Source organism: Pocillopora verrucosa, chromosome 10, assembly GCF_036669915.1.
Source record: "Pocillopora verrucosa isolate sample1 chromosome 10, ASM3666991v2, whole genome shotgun sequence".
In the NCBI taxonomy this organism is placed as follows: Eukaryota; Metazoa; Cnidaria; class Anthozoa; order Scleractinia; family Pocilloporidae; genus Pocillopora; species Pocillopora verrucosa.
In genome coordinates, this window is record NC_089321.1 from 2,197,528 (window position 1) to 2,211,492 (window position 13,965).

Genomic DNA, 13,965 nt, shown 5'->3' on the forward strand with positions numbered 1-13,965 from the left:
GATACTGGTCCTTCCCGGGTACTCCCTTTCACAAAATGAGACCCAGCACCCGCGCAACTCATTCAAAAGCACATGATTTTCCTAAATTAAACCATAGAGAAGTAACCTTTTCATTCTCAAGATCTCATTCTGCAATTCTCCTTACTGTCTGCCATACAACCATTGTGATGTTAGTTTGAAGAATTTGCTGTTGAATCAACTAGTAAACCCCTATAACTTATCTGCTGAATATTGTATTGATATTGTAAGGAGAAACTCTGTCTCGGTCATTCATGCGAGTTAAAGGGTTAAAAAGTTGGCTTATTTCAAGATTTGATGCTTCAAATAACTTTCTTACCCCCTGATGTCCGTCTTGTTCAAAAACACACGTGGTGTCTCTAAGCATACAACACTTTTTCAGACATGGTTCGGTCAGCGGCTGCAAAGTAATTTTTTTTCGTCTGGATGTCGGTAGGGAAGGGGAAGGGAGGTTAGGGTAGAGGATGTGTGTGACGCCTCCCCTTTGTGCGGTCGCCCCAAGTTCCGTCGCCCTCCAAACTTTAAAGCTCACGTCAAAATATGTTCAAACCTTTATTTAACTTAGGTCAAAAATTATGGGCGACAGAACTTCACTTGAGGGCGACGGAACTTGGGGTGACTGTGTGAGAAGCTGGGCAACACCACCTGTTACTAGGTTGGATCGCCCCCTTACTGGCATATAGCTTGAGAGACACCTACAGCTTCACTTCAAGCCATGGGAGGGTAGAGGGAAGAGCCATTTGCCATTACCATATAATTGCTGAGGTGGTTGACGAATAAGGAACAGTGCTTGTAGAATGTATTTCATCCATATCTAATGGAACCTTTCATGCAAAGAATACAAAACGACAATGGAACAAAAAGAAGACACAAATCGAAAGGAAAGAACAGAGAGCGCGATGGAGACTATTTGTAATGTGACCAGGACATATTATTTCTCAGGCTACTTAGAGGAAGGCTTCTAGGGCCTGGGCCTGACCATGCAGTTCATTTTCCAAGATGGCGGCTCTTTTTGATGGACTGATGTTAAGAAGAATTTTTCTTATGTTTTTCATATTTTCGAGATGTTCGATCGTTTACGGCTGGGATTCTGTAGATTTAGAGTTATTCGACCTTGTAGAAGAAATCAAAGATAATTTTTATGACATACTTGGGCTAAAACAGGTTAGTATGACGGAATCTTTCTCGTCGGATAAATTCTTAACGATAGCTGGTTAGCTAAAGTTGAATGACTTATTGACCGTAGGTTCAACTTATGGTTGTATTTGTCGAAAGAAAAATATACTCACGGGCTTTCAATGGATAATATATCGAGTTTAGTGTAAGTTCAATTATTGTAACGTAACGCGGATAACTTCTGACAAAGTGTGGTTTTGCACCACTGATCGTACTCAAGGTCTGTTGAGCATATGCTACTTTCCTCTTGGTTAGTCAAGGTGGTAAAATTTCCGCACAGCCCCATACTATTGTAAAACAAATCTGTTTTCCCAATGGCAATGTATTGTTTTTGTCATTGTTTTCTATATCCAAGAACCGAATGCATAATGTGGTATGGGGTTGTGCGGAAATTTTACCCATTTTTATTGTCTGTAACCTTATTGACAATAGTTCTCAACCAATGAGTGAGCAAGAATTTTTGCAGTTATTGGGGAAAAAAAAGGAAATGAAAGTGTGTAACTTATTTATGATCATCAATAAGTTACCAGCTGTCAAAAGGTCAATCAAAATGCGTTGACCTACATTGGATGGAAATTCTACTTCATTGCTTTTATCTGAGAATTCTCACTGATTTAATTTTTCCATTTACCTTTAGGATGCAAGCCAAGCAGACATCAGAAGGGCATATCGTAAACTGTCTCTTCAGTTGCACCCTGATAAGAACAAAGAACCTGACGCTGAGGTTAAATTCAGGCAGGTGAATAAAAGACAGAAATCTGTTGTTTAGATCCAAAGTAACTTAGTTAACATGTAGTAGTAATAGATAGCTTACCAAATTGGTCGTCAATAATCCCCTAATTGACATTTTTTCTTTATTCTCATAACCTATCCAGGGTGTGAAATTAATTTTTTTTTCTAGTAGCCACTTGGCTCCTAAATTTTTCAAAGTGGTAGCCAATTCAAAAAAAGTTGGTCGCCATTTTTAAAGACAAATAAAACCTTTTTTTAATGCTGCTAGCGTTCTAGATAGACCCTCCAAAATTAAGTTAGGAAAAAGATCTTTAACTTGCTACAAATTGGACACTAGGATGTCCAATTTAATTCACTTTATCTCTAAGTAAGGTTATGATGAAGCATTCTAGTCACCAATTTGGCGACTAATTTTCAGGATTTGGTTGCCAAAGTGAAAAATTTAGTCGCATTGGCGCCTGTATTGGGCGCAATTTCACGCCCTGCTATCTGGTTGATATTTTATTTATGTTGTAAAGAGAAAATTCTTTCTTAGTCACTCATGGAGTGAAAGGGTTTAACTCCCAGAATTGATTAACATGTAACTTCTCCCTATTATATCCATACATACATCACTTAGCAGACAGCGAGAGAATACTCAAGCTTATCAGGTAGAAGTTGTTATCTTGATCTAACACCAAATTCTTGTAATCAATTTTAACAAAAATGTGTAGCATCAAGAGGGGATGATTAACAATCAGATCTTCAGAGTTAACCCTTTAATTCCCTGACCAAATTTGTAATTCTCCTTACTGTCAACCATACTATTCTTATAAAGTTAGTTCAGAGAATTAATTGTTGGATCAACTAATCATCCCCAAATTAATATTTTTCTTTAGTCTCATCACTTATCTGGTTGTTATTGTATTGATATTGTAAGGAGAAATTCTGTCTTGGTCACTCATGAGAGTTGAAGGGTTAAAGGGTGAACATTAAATTCTCAGCATCAAAATTATCAGACAGTTGGGGGCGGATTTATTTTTAGACCTCCGAGGAGAAAGGGGTAGACTTCGTAACAAAATCGGAAATCATGGAATCACGCCCATTGAAAAACATTACACAGGAAAATGCAAATAAGCTAGAAAAGAGAAAGAGAGCATGCATAGCTTCACACAGGCCTGTCAATCCAACTGTCAATCATGTAATCCCCCATGTACGCCGTGTTCGCAAGTATTGTTTCTTGCTCAGACAACTGAAACATAGGGCTATTCATTGAAGAAGAATAAGTAGTGTTATCTTGGTCCTTGCTCTTTACCAACAAAAATGTGAATCTTAAGAGACTGAAGCTGGTGGTGAGCTTTTGCAACCTCTTTCCCAGGTCATTGCATCCACAAAGGGTGACGCTTTTCAATGGGCACGATTCCCTAATGGAAAATTTTAAGTCAATTCAAATTATATCATGAGAGAACTATGTGCATGTTTACAGACATATATATATCTAAGTATATAGGTTTGCAGTTATAGGAAATACAAAAGCTTTGCTGATTCCAACACCTGCTTTTTTGTTAAATTTAAAACTAGATCTTTCGGCTGAAACACCTCATTGATTTAGTCAGGTTCACAGTATTCCCCTGAATGCAGGTTTCATAATTGTCAAATCTCTCCTTGTGATCATCAGCTTGTTGCAGTATCAGAGGTTCTGAAAGATGAAGAGAAAAGAAAAAGGTAAATACTACAGAGTATATTATGTATTGTGACAATACTATAGAACTTACTTCATAATGCTGGGTAAGAGGATGTGATTTGTGTACACTATTTGGTTTTTTATTCTCTGGAACTCTCATGTTTCACATGCAAACTTAGCAATAACCATTAGCTCTTCACAGAATGTGATTTTGTGAACTGAGTTGATATATAAATTGGCCACCATGAAGAATTTCTAAAAGTGATGTTTTGAGCATTAGCCCCTTGCCAATTTGCATTTTCAACTCAGTTGATAAAACCAGGTGACAAAACAATTTTCTTTTAGAAACTTGCCACCTTTATTCTGTAGCTTAGTTGTAGAGCACTAGAGCATGGAAATCTGAAAGTCAACAGTTCAACTTCTAGTGCAAGACTCAGTTTTGTGTTGTTGTCATTGTTGTTCCACACTCACGACAATTTAAATAAAATCTTTCTTTATTTACTCTTTATACTGTTTTCCATAGATACAATGGCATTCTGCGTGATGGCCTGCCAGATTGGCGACAGCCTGTATTTTACTACAGGAGTGTGCGCAAAATGGGACTTATTGAATTCACAATCCTTCTCCTTTTGATATTAACCATTGGACACTACATTGTGGCTTGGTCTATTTATTTGGAGAAAAAACTTGAATTGGTATGTTCCAGTTGGAAGCTTGTCATCTCTCTTAACCCTTTATACCCTAACATCAACATGCATATTCTCTATACTGTTCTTTAGACATTTCCCAAGGTACTGACAAAAAAAATTTGTTTAACAATCCAGAGCTTCTTAAGTTGGTGATCATTTTCTTTAATTCTTGTAACCTTGATATATGATTTAGGGGCAATATGGTCAGGAGAAACTAGATGCTCGTCATTCTTAGGGTTAAAAAGTCAAAGGAATACTGAATAGGATTTCACTTTGCTTGTACCAAATCCAATTTAAAGTTCTTCTGTGTGTAATTTATGGTGAGCACCTCTAAACACAGGTTAACAGTGTTAATGGTTTATGAATTGTTTGATATCTTAAGGACACCTGTAGGATGGGTTAATTGCAATCAAACAAACATAAATATATTTTCTCTGATATAAACCTTTAGCTAATAAAAAATAAGTAATGTTTCTATAATGGCCACAGTCTGCTTTCTCTGTCCTTAACCCCTTCACTCACAAGATCTCACTAGTAGTTCCCCCTTACTGTTTGCCATATAATTGTTACAATATAAGTTTGGAGAGTTTGGCACTGGATCAACCAATAATCCACTGATTGATTTTTTTTTTCTTATCACTTGTCTGCTTGAATTTATATCGCAAGGTTAAATTGTACGGAGAAACCTGTCTCAGTCACTCATGGAAGCTAAAGTGTTACTTTGTGACTTTTGTCATAGTTCAATCAAATCAGGTTCCTAAATGTATGAATTCTGAATTTTTGTTTTGGCTATTCTTTTCTCTACAGGAAGAGCTCCTATTTTCCAAGAAAAAACGCGAGGACAAGAAACGGAACAAAAAGTTGAAATCCAAACTGAATGATGAAGACATTCCTGATCTTGCAGACATAATGGGTGAGACTTGTTGACCAGTTTCATCTGACGGCGTTGTTTTCACTCCTAAAAAAAGACTAGATTTGAATTTAAAGCTCTCATAAATACCACTGTGTTCTTTACAGTAAGGACGCCCTGAAAAAGGTTAAAAGTTTTCTACAGTTTTCGGATATTTGCTTCCCTATGAACGCAACAATACTCCAAGGTGCACCACAAGGAGCCAAAGTTTATCCTTGTCTTGATAACATAAAACTACTGGGGATAATGCTACTTCCCTGAAAGTGATGATGGTCTATCACTGGTTACCCGCCTCTCCACTTCCCCCCCCCCCCCCCCCGTGCATTTTTCGTAATTTCGAGTGGAAAGTCGCGGTCGCTGATTTTGCCTTTTACAGAAAAAAGAAGATTATCAAATCCCGCTTTTTGGAAGGGCATTTGAACACAATTTTGGCCCCGTGGGGCGGGCATTTGAACGAACCAATCTTTAACAGTTCAAATGCCCCTGGGTTGCCCCGGGGGATGTTGGAGCTTCGAATGGATCGACACGTTACATCTTGAGTCAAACGATAATGCTTCATCATAAACTGTCCTTGTTGTTTCAGTACAAGAGGTTGGTGTGTCAAAACCCACACTGCGCGATCTGCTGCCATTCAAAATGACGCTCTGGCTGATTGGGTTCTGTACGTCACTGCCTGAGCAATATCGGGCTATGGTGGAATACTTGGAAGAAAGAAGGAAAGAAAAGATTAAGGAAGAGGATGAAGATGACGATGATGATGATGATGAATTGGAAGGTGAGTTGGTTGGTTGTTTTTCTCCCTGTTAGTGGTATTTCAAATCACCACCCGCAGTCGTGTGATTTGCAAATTACTTTCCTTGCATTTTAAATCCGCAAATTTAAATAGAGCTTCCTTTAAATCACTACCGAATTTTTAGAATTGTCATTAGGAAAACAACTCTTAGAGCTACAAAAGGCGCAGAGAAATTTTCTGCACTGTGCAATGTAAATTATTGCAGAAATGGCGCTATGAACTTGCCCACGTTTCGGTTTTGTTTTACGAAACGCAGTCTAAAAGCAATGGTCCTTAAGAGACTGGCTGTAATCTTTCCTTGTGATGTTTTTTTTTCTTGTTTGTTGCATTGATTTCATACTTTCCGCTGCTGTTAATAGTGTTTGTGATGTAGTTTGTGTTGTTGTTGCAATTTAAACAATATTATCCGGCAAACGTGCAGCCGCTACATTGATTTATTTGTTTTCAGGTTTGTAAGGAGCACGCACAACTTTGAAGTTGAAGCTATTGTGCTATTGCTTCAAGGCCCCCAAAAAACTTTTAATAATTTTTTTGTATATTAATTGAATTTCGAAGAAAAACCATCAAGACCACGAAGGAGACAGAGAGTAAACATTCCACAGGAAGATACAGAAGACAACAGCTGGGAGGGTGCTCCTGTCACCAATGTGTTAAAGATGGCCACAGATAACGGCGACCATTCTGCTGTAACAGAGAAGGTATTGGATGCGGTGATCTACTGATTCAACAGCATTGTTAGAGCTTGCAGTTTAGCGTTGTTTTTCTGTTGTTTTTATTAGATGTGTTTGGTCATATTTAAGTTCAGAACTAGAAGCGAACATAAGAAAAATTTTCTTAACAAATTCCAGTCATGGCCTGTCTGTTTAGTATAGCGCAAAAGAGAGATTGTTAGTTAACAACTATTCGACGAAGTAGAGGTGACTAGTGGTGGATATTTATCGAGCCGCATAGTGGCAAAGGTAATATCAACCGCTAGCCACTGACAGTGAGATGGATAGATGTTTCAACATAAACTTAAATAGTGAGATAATACAGCACAAAAAAATGATTTTAACTTATTTATTCCCGCCTGCAACGATTATGATATTGCTCGGAGGTCAATGGCAAAGGATATTCGGAGTTTTAGTAGCCAATCAGAGCGCGCCTTCGACGCTAATTACTGTTTTAGAATATACAAATTATTGATATCCTTTCATAAGGTAGAGCCAACAGTTGAAGCTTATTACGTGCCATTTATAACTGCATTTTTGCAGTATACGCAAGTCTATTATGTTATAGCCTCTCTTTATCGCGTTTGAATAGTAAACCCCCAGAAGGTTTTGGTTTCTTTTTGAAGGAAAATTATGCTTCTGAATGAACCCACATTCTGAACCCACGTGAATGTCGTCTCCGTCCCCCACAGAAAAAAAATGTTACATTATGGCTTTGCGCGGTTTGACAGTCCAAATATAAACCAAACCTTGAAACAAGCTAAAATCTCGGTCACGACCGCCTTCATTTAAAGGAAAAGAAGCAGTTTATCTGATCTTTTACATTTTTTCCAGTCAGGTGAATGGACAGATCACGAACAATCCCTTCTTACCCGTGCTATGGTGAAATTTCCCGGGGGGACACCGAACCGTTGGGAAAAAATTGCTGTAGAGATTGGGAGATCAATAGAAGAGGTAAGGAAATGAGAAGTCCCAATAGCCGCTTGAGCCAGTCGGAGGTTTTGATTATGATGTCATGGCTACAATTTCATTTCATGTCAGCTTAACGTCCTGTTTTCCTGTTGATGCTGCAGGTTACAAAACAAATGAAAAAGTTAAAACAATCCTATGGAGCACCTACTCATTCATCGAACGCAGGTAGAAGAATTGTACTTGCTACTTAAAATACTTTTATTTAATTATTTCCTTTTTTTCTTCCCTGTTGTTGTTGTTGTTGTGAGCTAACTTAGCATTCTATTGAACCATTTCGTTTTGGATAAGGTTCTTCTGTTTTATGATATGGAATATATATTTTTATATTGGCAATCACTTTTTTGTTAGTTGTGTCACGTTACCTATTTGTCGACGCGTTTGTGTCAGGGAACCGTTTAAATGAAACGCAAAGTTATTACATTCTCTTGAAGGTCCAACATACCCAATGCGAGGGCCTATTTTTTTTTCTGAGCCGAACCAAAGGAAATCATATACTGTTTCTGATTCATTTGTTTGTGCGTCTTTTTTTCTCTCGCGTTTTATAAGGTGAAGGTGACTTAAGTACGTTAGTAATAAACAAGAAAAAGGCAATGGTGAGCGATGAATGCCTGGAGCAAGCTGACGAATGCTACAACTTTGGAAGCAACTCAAATCGTCGCCGTAACAAATCGTCGAGAAGTCAACAGACGACAAAGAACGTTGCCGATCGGCCCGTAAGCCAAGTATCTGTACCTTCCGTGGTGCGTGACAGGACTTCAGAGCAATCGGATGACGTTACTAAGAAAAACGTGACAGATGATGACATTACTGCGTGGAGTCAGAATCAGCAGAAACAGTTGGAGATTGCGTTACAGAAGTTTCCGAAGACTGTGGCAGATAGATGGACTTGTATAGCTCAGGCTGTGCCTGGCAAGACTAAGGTGAGGAAGTAGAACTTGACGTCTTCTTCAAAACCAAAATCAATGCATTCTCAACGGCCAATCACAACAAAGATGGAGATAACGATGAGCCAATCAGAACTCAAAGTAGAAACCAGCAAATTGTCTCGATTGGTTTTAGACTTCGATTAGTCCCTCCTTTTCGGCGTAATCCGTCGCTCGAGTCAAAAAAAGCAGTGAAAAAGAATTGATGTCGGCACGCCGCGGGGAGCTCCAGGAGTGACGTCGCTCGAAAAGTAAGGACCGCGGACTATTTTACAAGAGCCTCACTCATGGAGCTCCTGCGGCGCATCGACGTCACTCCTAGAGCTCCCCACGGCGCCCTAACATCAATATTTTTCATTGAGTTTCTTGACTCGCGCGACAGACTACGCTGAAGAGGAGGGACTGCTCGTAATCAAGATTGGTTTTTAGATTTGTTCTCGGTTGATCGAGAGAGTGGTGCAAGGTTTCAAGACCGATCAAAGAGCGAATCAAAAGAAAAATCGTAGTAGTCCGAATGATAGCTAGCAGGCCATCATTATTAGCGTTGCAGACTGCGCGGTTCTCCGCCCGCGGGAAGGTTGGAGGCGAGTCAGGGGAAGGTTTTCCGGAGTGGTAGCACTAATAACGTCATATAATCAAAAGAAAAATTGTTGCTTACCGTTCACAATAGATGTACTGGTTTTCAAAGAGGGTCAAAAGCATACTGTATTTCCTCCAATAAGCGCCCACCCCCTTAGGCAAATACATCAAGCAAGCACCCGCCCCCACCTCCCCTCGAAAAGGCGCCCTAGGCGAGGAAATAATCTATTTATTGCACACACAAAAATTATTTTATCAAAATTGAACTTTTTCAATGTCAGCTCAACTTTTCTTTCTGTTTTATTTTACACAGCTTGACACATCTAATACCCTTTTTTTGCAGGAAGAATGTATTTTGCGGTACAAATTTCTCGTGGAATGTGTTCGGAAAAAAAAGCTGGCCGGGCAGCAACAGTAAATGGAAATAACTCTTTCAAATTGTGAAATTATTTTTTTCCATTAACTTATCAAAATTTGTAAAGAGAATTCATTAAAATAGATCACTATTAAATTGGTAATTGAAACCATAACCATGAAAAAAATCGTATTTCTTCTGTCTTGTTATGTAGGATAAAATCTGGTTGTCTCGTGGTAGTTCTTTTGGATGTCACGCAATGCTCTTATTGCATGTTATCTCAAAGAACGCCCTAGAATAAGACCTACATTCTGGTGAGGCTTAGACAATCCTAATCATTCTTCTTGTACGATAAATCAGAATAATTCTGCTACTTAATGAGTAAAAAAATGACAGAATTAAGACTAACGTTAAAGACCAGCGGGCACAAAAAAGGCCAAATGCACAGGCTACTAATTGATAAAATGCAACAGAAGATCAGGGGCTTTTATTCACAACCGGCAGAATTTGCTATTTTGTTTTGCCAATATAAGCAAGTCTGTAACGCCTTTCGTTCGTCCAACAAGTTATTGAATAAATTCGTTCTTAACTTGTAAAATATCCATGTTGCGCGAGACGTTGACTGAAAATTCTAACCATACACAGGCTCTTTAGACGGCCAATCTCGCATCCTTTACAATCATTTTTCGTCGAGCTGTCTAATAATATTCTTTAATTTCTTGGCAGTTCTTAACAAGAAGATTATTTTTGAGACAGATGTTTTTCGTCTTCTCATTAGCGTAGGACAAAGAAAATATTCTGAGTCCTTACGAGGAATCAAATCTCAGGCCGTCAGATTCCGCGCTTCGATGCCCTACTACTGAGCCAAAGAGACTCTACGGTGTGCGAAGTCCATCACGGAGTTCATATGACAAGCCTCCTGCATACTACTAGGATCAGCAATGTCGATAGCATCATAGAATTGGAGAGGTGGTAAAGAATTAGAGAAAGATGTCTTTCATCTTGTCATGAGCGTGGGTCGTAAAGGAATCGAACCCCAGACCTTCTGATTCCGCGCTCCGATGCTCTACCACTCAGCCGCTTTTTACCGAGCTTAAAAACTTACCATCTCTCTTATTCTAGGATTATTTTTCCGTCTCAAGTTTGTGATGAACTAAATTTTGTAAAGCGTCACAAATTGCTCTTCGGGCCTAAAATCAATCAATTATTTGTGTTAGTGATCTACGTAACAGCAATTGCACTGTAAAGATGAAGGAATCAATTGATACCTAATAAACAACAAGCAATCCCTCCTTTTCGACGAAGTCTGTTCAGCGTGTCATAAAAAATAAGTAAACAAAAAATTTTTTTGTAAGCGCGCGCGGAACTTTGAACGTGAGGCACAAGAGAAGTAGTCAGTTACGTGAGCTTTACGCTCTGGGTTCTGCGCGGCGCACTGACATCAATTTTTTTTCTTTCACCTATTTTTTTTTCGAAAGGCGCGACAGACTTCGTCGAGAAGCACAGACTCTTCTCTTATTCGAGGTACCTAGCATGGCTTATCCATTTTTCAAATGAACACGAATGGCCACGACTAATAATCGTCGAGGGTAATCTACGCTTCCTTAAGAGGAATTTACAGTGATTTACAGTTAATCCATCCTGAGAACGTCCAACAGTTTAGGATAATAAATTGTTTGGTTAGATCTAAGTCAAATCCAATTGGAGTTCAAAGCTTTACTTGGGTATTTGTACCGAAGACCAGATGCACCTTTTTTTTCGATGTGTGGAGCAAAGCTGCACATGCAGGTGGTCCAACCGAAACAGTGGCAGAGAGCGGGTAGGACTTTTTACGTGGGAGGAGGGGGTGTTTTATCAATTAGTGTTATTGTTATTCAACCGGAACTCGACAACAAACAGCGGAATCACCGGCAGTAACCACTTCCCCCCTCCCTCTCTTATCCTCTCTTAGCTACACAGTTCTGAAAGGAGATCTCGATAGAAATGTATGTTGAATTCAATTCACGAGGGAAATCAGTGAGGGAAACCCGGCAAACAGAATTGCTTACCACCAAGAGATTGATTTTTTTTTCTTTTAATCCTATTGCTCTTCACATAGCACAGGACAAGTAAAAATCCTCGAACAGTCGACATCTCGATCCAGCATTTGATGATTCGAGACATTCAGGTTCAGGGGTGTCAGTTTATTTGGTAAGTATGTCTGGTTTCAAACCCCTACACCCTTAAGCCAACCTCCTCAACTTTAACCAAGACATGGACTACAACCAAGAAAATATTTAAGATCTCTTGCTCTAACTAGAGCCCAGTAACCCACCAAATGTGCTCAGCGGGATAGTGGGGCTGCCTGATCTCTGATCAGAGAAAGACTGAGCTCTTTCGTGAAACTTTTCGGACGTGTGATTACACAAATAAGCAGTTGGTCATTGCTAAGGTCAAATACCCTTATTCTTACTTATTTTTTTGTATGACCTTGGAAATCTTTGTGAATGTAAAATTGCGACTCTGGAATTATCTGTCTTTAGCACCACCAGATAAGTCGTTTTTATTCAGATCCAATAATCTCGTGCTTGCAGCTTAATTTCATACCATAACAGTGCCACGTGTCACGTAAGCTGAGAATTATGCGGCGGTATATTCATTTTACCTGGCTGAGCAGAGATAGAACTTTAAAGAGAAAGATATTTCAAGATTTGAAGGGTGGAAAGTGGAGTACAAAGAGCATTCTATTTACGTCTATTTCCTGATGGAACGTTTGATCAGGTGATAATGTTGATCGGCCGACTTGTCTCCCGTGGCGAAACAAAATAAAGCGGTTGTAATCATAAACGATCGTTTTGATATGGGATTTTTTGGCGCACACGCAACTAATTGAAGTCACGAAGGTGTTAGTTTTCCTGCTGTGCACAATGCGACATAAAGAATCTCTGTAACTTGGTTAATTCTTCAAAAATCTTGATGGTAGTGTTGCATTTCGATTGCAGGAGTTAGATGGGTCGCACCCTAAGAGAATCTCATTCTGGATAAATATACCTCAGACTTCGTCTGAACATTCTTTGATCAATAAAAGTCTCCTGGTAATTTCAATTTTGACGGTAGCCGGTTAGATAGCCTATCAGAAAAGTTCATTAGAGATGAAAGAAGAATTCTTTCTTCGTATGAAGTGAGAGTATGCGCATTGTGTGCAATCCAGCAGGGCTTAGCCCCTGGAACTTTCTTAGCGCTTGATAGTATTGTAGATAATATCTTAAGTGTTGTACGTCTGTTGACAAAGCGGATTTGGGAAAACATTTTGCTTCGGCGTCATAAATCTGAACAACCTCTGCCCTAGTTGTCTTGAAACATACCTTGACAAATCACAAGCATTTCTATTCAGTAAAACATCTGTCCTGTACATGTCGAAAAACTAGAACCTTATGTGGTTTCCCTTGTAGGGGTTCGGTTATACGATGGCAGCACGTTACTACAGTAGACGCTCATAACACGCTAATCTATGACAATCAAATTGTCTGTAAAACTTCTCACTGGCTCTGTTTGACAAGCAACTTGAAGATGTTTTTATTACACCAAATAAATGCAAGATTACTTATCTAGGGAATGTTGGTTTTAGAGCTTTTTTTTTGCACGATTCTGTCTCAGCTGGGATGTTGATCACGCGAGGGGAGATAAACAACGCTGCCATGTCTTACTCGTTTGTATGTTATTGACAAAATTCTTGTTTGAGCTTAAGGAAACATTTTTTGAAGTCACGGTGTTTTTTCGTTGAAGCACTGTGAATTCGAAGCAGCGCCCCATTAAATATCCTGGCTTATTTGCTGATCTCGTATCTCATCTTTTTAATGTCCAGTTTCCCTTTAATCTATCAATACATAAAACGTGACCAAAAAATGAACGAAGTGCCTGTATTTCTAACCATGTCTGTTATTGCCTTCTGTCAGATGTTCAACAACCCTCCTAATTCAGTGCCCAAACTCAACATTAACCATCTCTCTTAGAGGCCGGTTCGACACTGCTGATCCAATTAAAATACAGGGCAGTTCCAACATATGAAAGAACAGTATGACCTAATTATGCGTGGCTTGCCAAAGAATCGGTAGATCTCAAGGTAAAGCATCCGCTCGTGAACTCGATTGGAAGGCCTAGGTCTCGACTAAGATTTCTTTCTTTGTCCCACGTTTGTCTCACAAATGTTTCAGATCTTTCTCCGTATCACAGTTTCTGGGTAAATTTTGTTTGCACTATTTTTGGCAGTATGGAGCTTCATGTGACCCTGTTGACAGCAATAAAGAAAAATCACCTCCAAAGTGAAAAGAGATCTCTTCATAAAGAAAAATCAATTAATTAACACAGATGGAGTCCATTGACGGCTCTCACATCTGGCTACCTTTTGTCGGTAGAAAATGTTCGAGAAGGCTAGAAAAGAAAAAAATTGAGATATTTATTCCAAC

General features: G+C 39.1%; 1 protein-coding gene across 1 annotated transcript; it reads left to right on the plus strand.

The window, feature by feature from the left end:
• Positions 1-879: 879 nt before the first annotated feature.
• Positions 880-10,116, plus strand: LOC131791178 (dnaJ homolog subfamily C member 1). Its single transcript, XM_059108499.2, has 11 exons — positions 880-1,182; positions 1,832-1,933; positions 3,584-3,630; positions 4,113-4,284; positions 5,086-5,191; positions 5,772-5,963; positions 6,537-6,679; positions 7,526-7,645; positions 7,765-7,828; positions 8,210-8,583; positions 9,509-10,116. Exons 1-11 carry the CDS (start codon positions 1,018-1,020, stop codon positions 9,581-9,583), a joined length of 1,560 nt encoding a protein of 519 aa, XP_058964482.2. The 5' UTR covers positions 880-1,017; the 3' UTR covers positions 9,584-10,116.
• Positions 10,117-13,965: the final 3,849 nt, after the last annotated feature.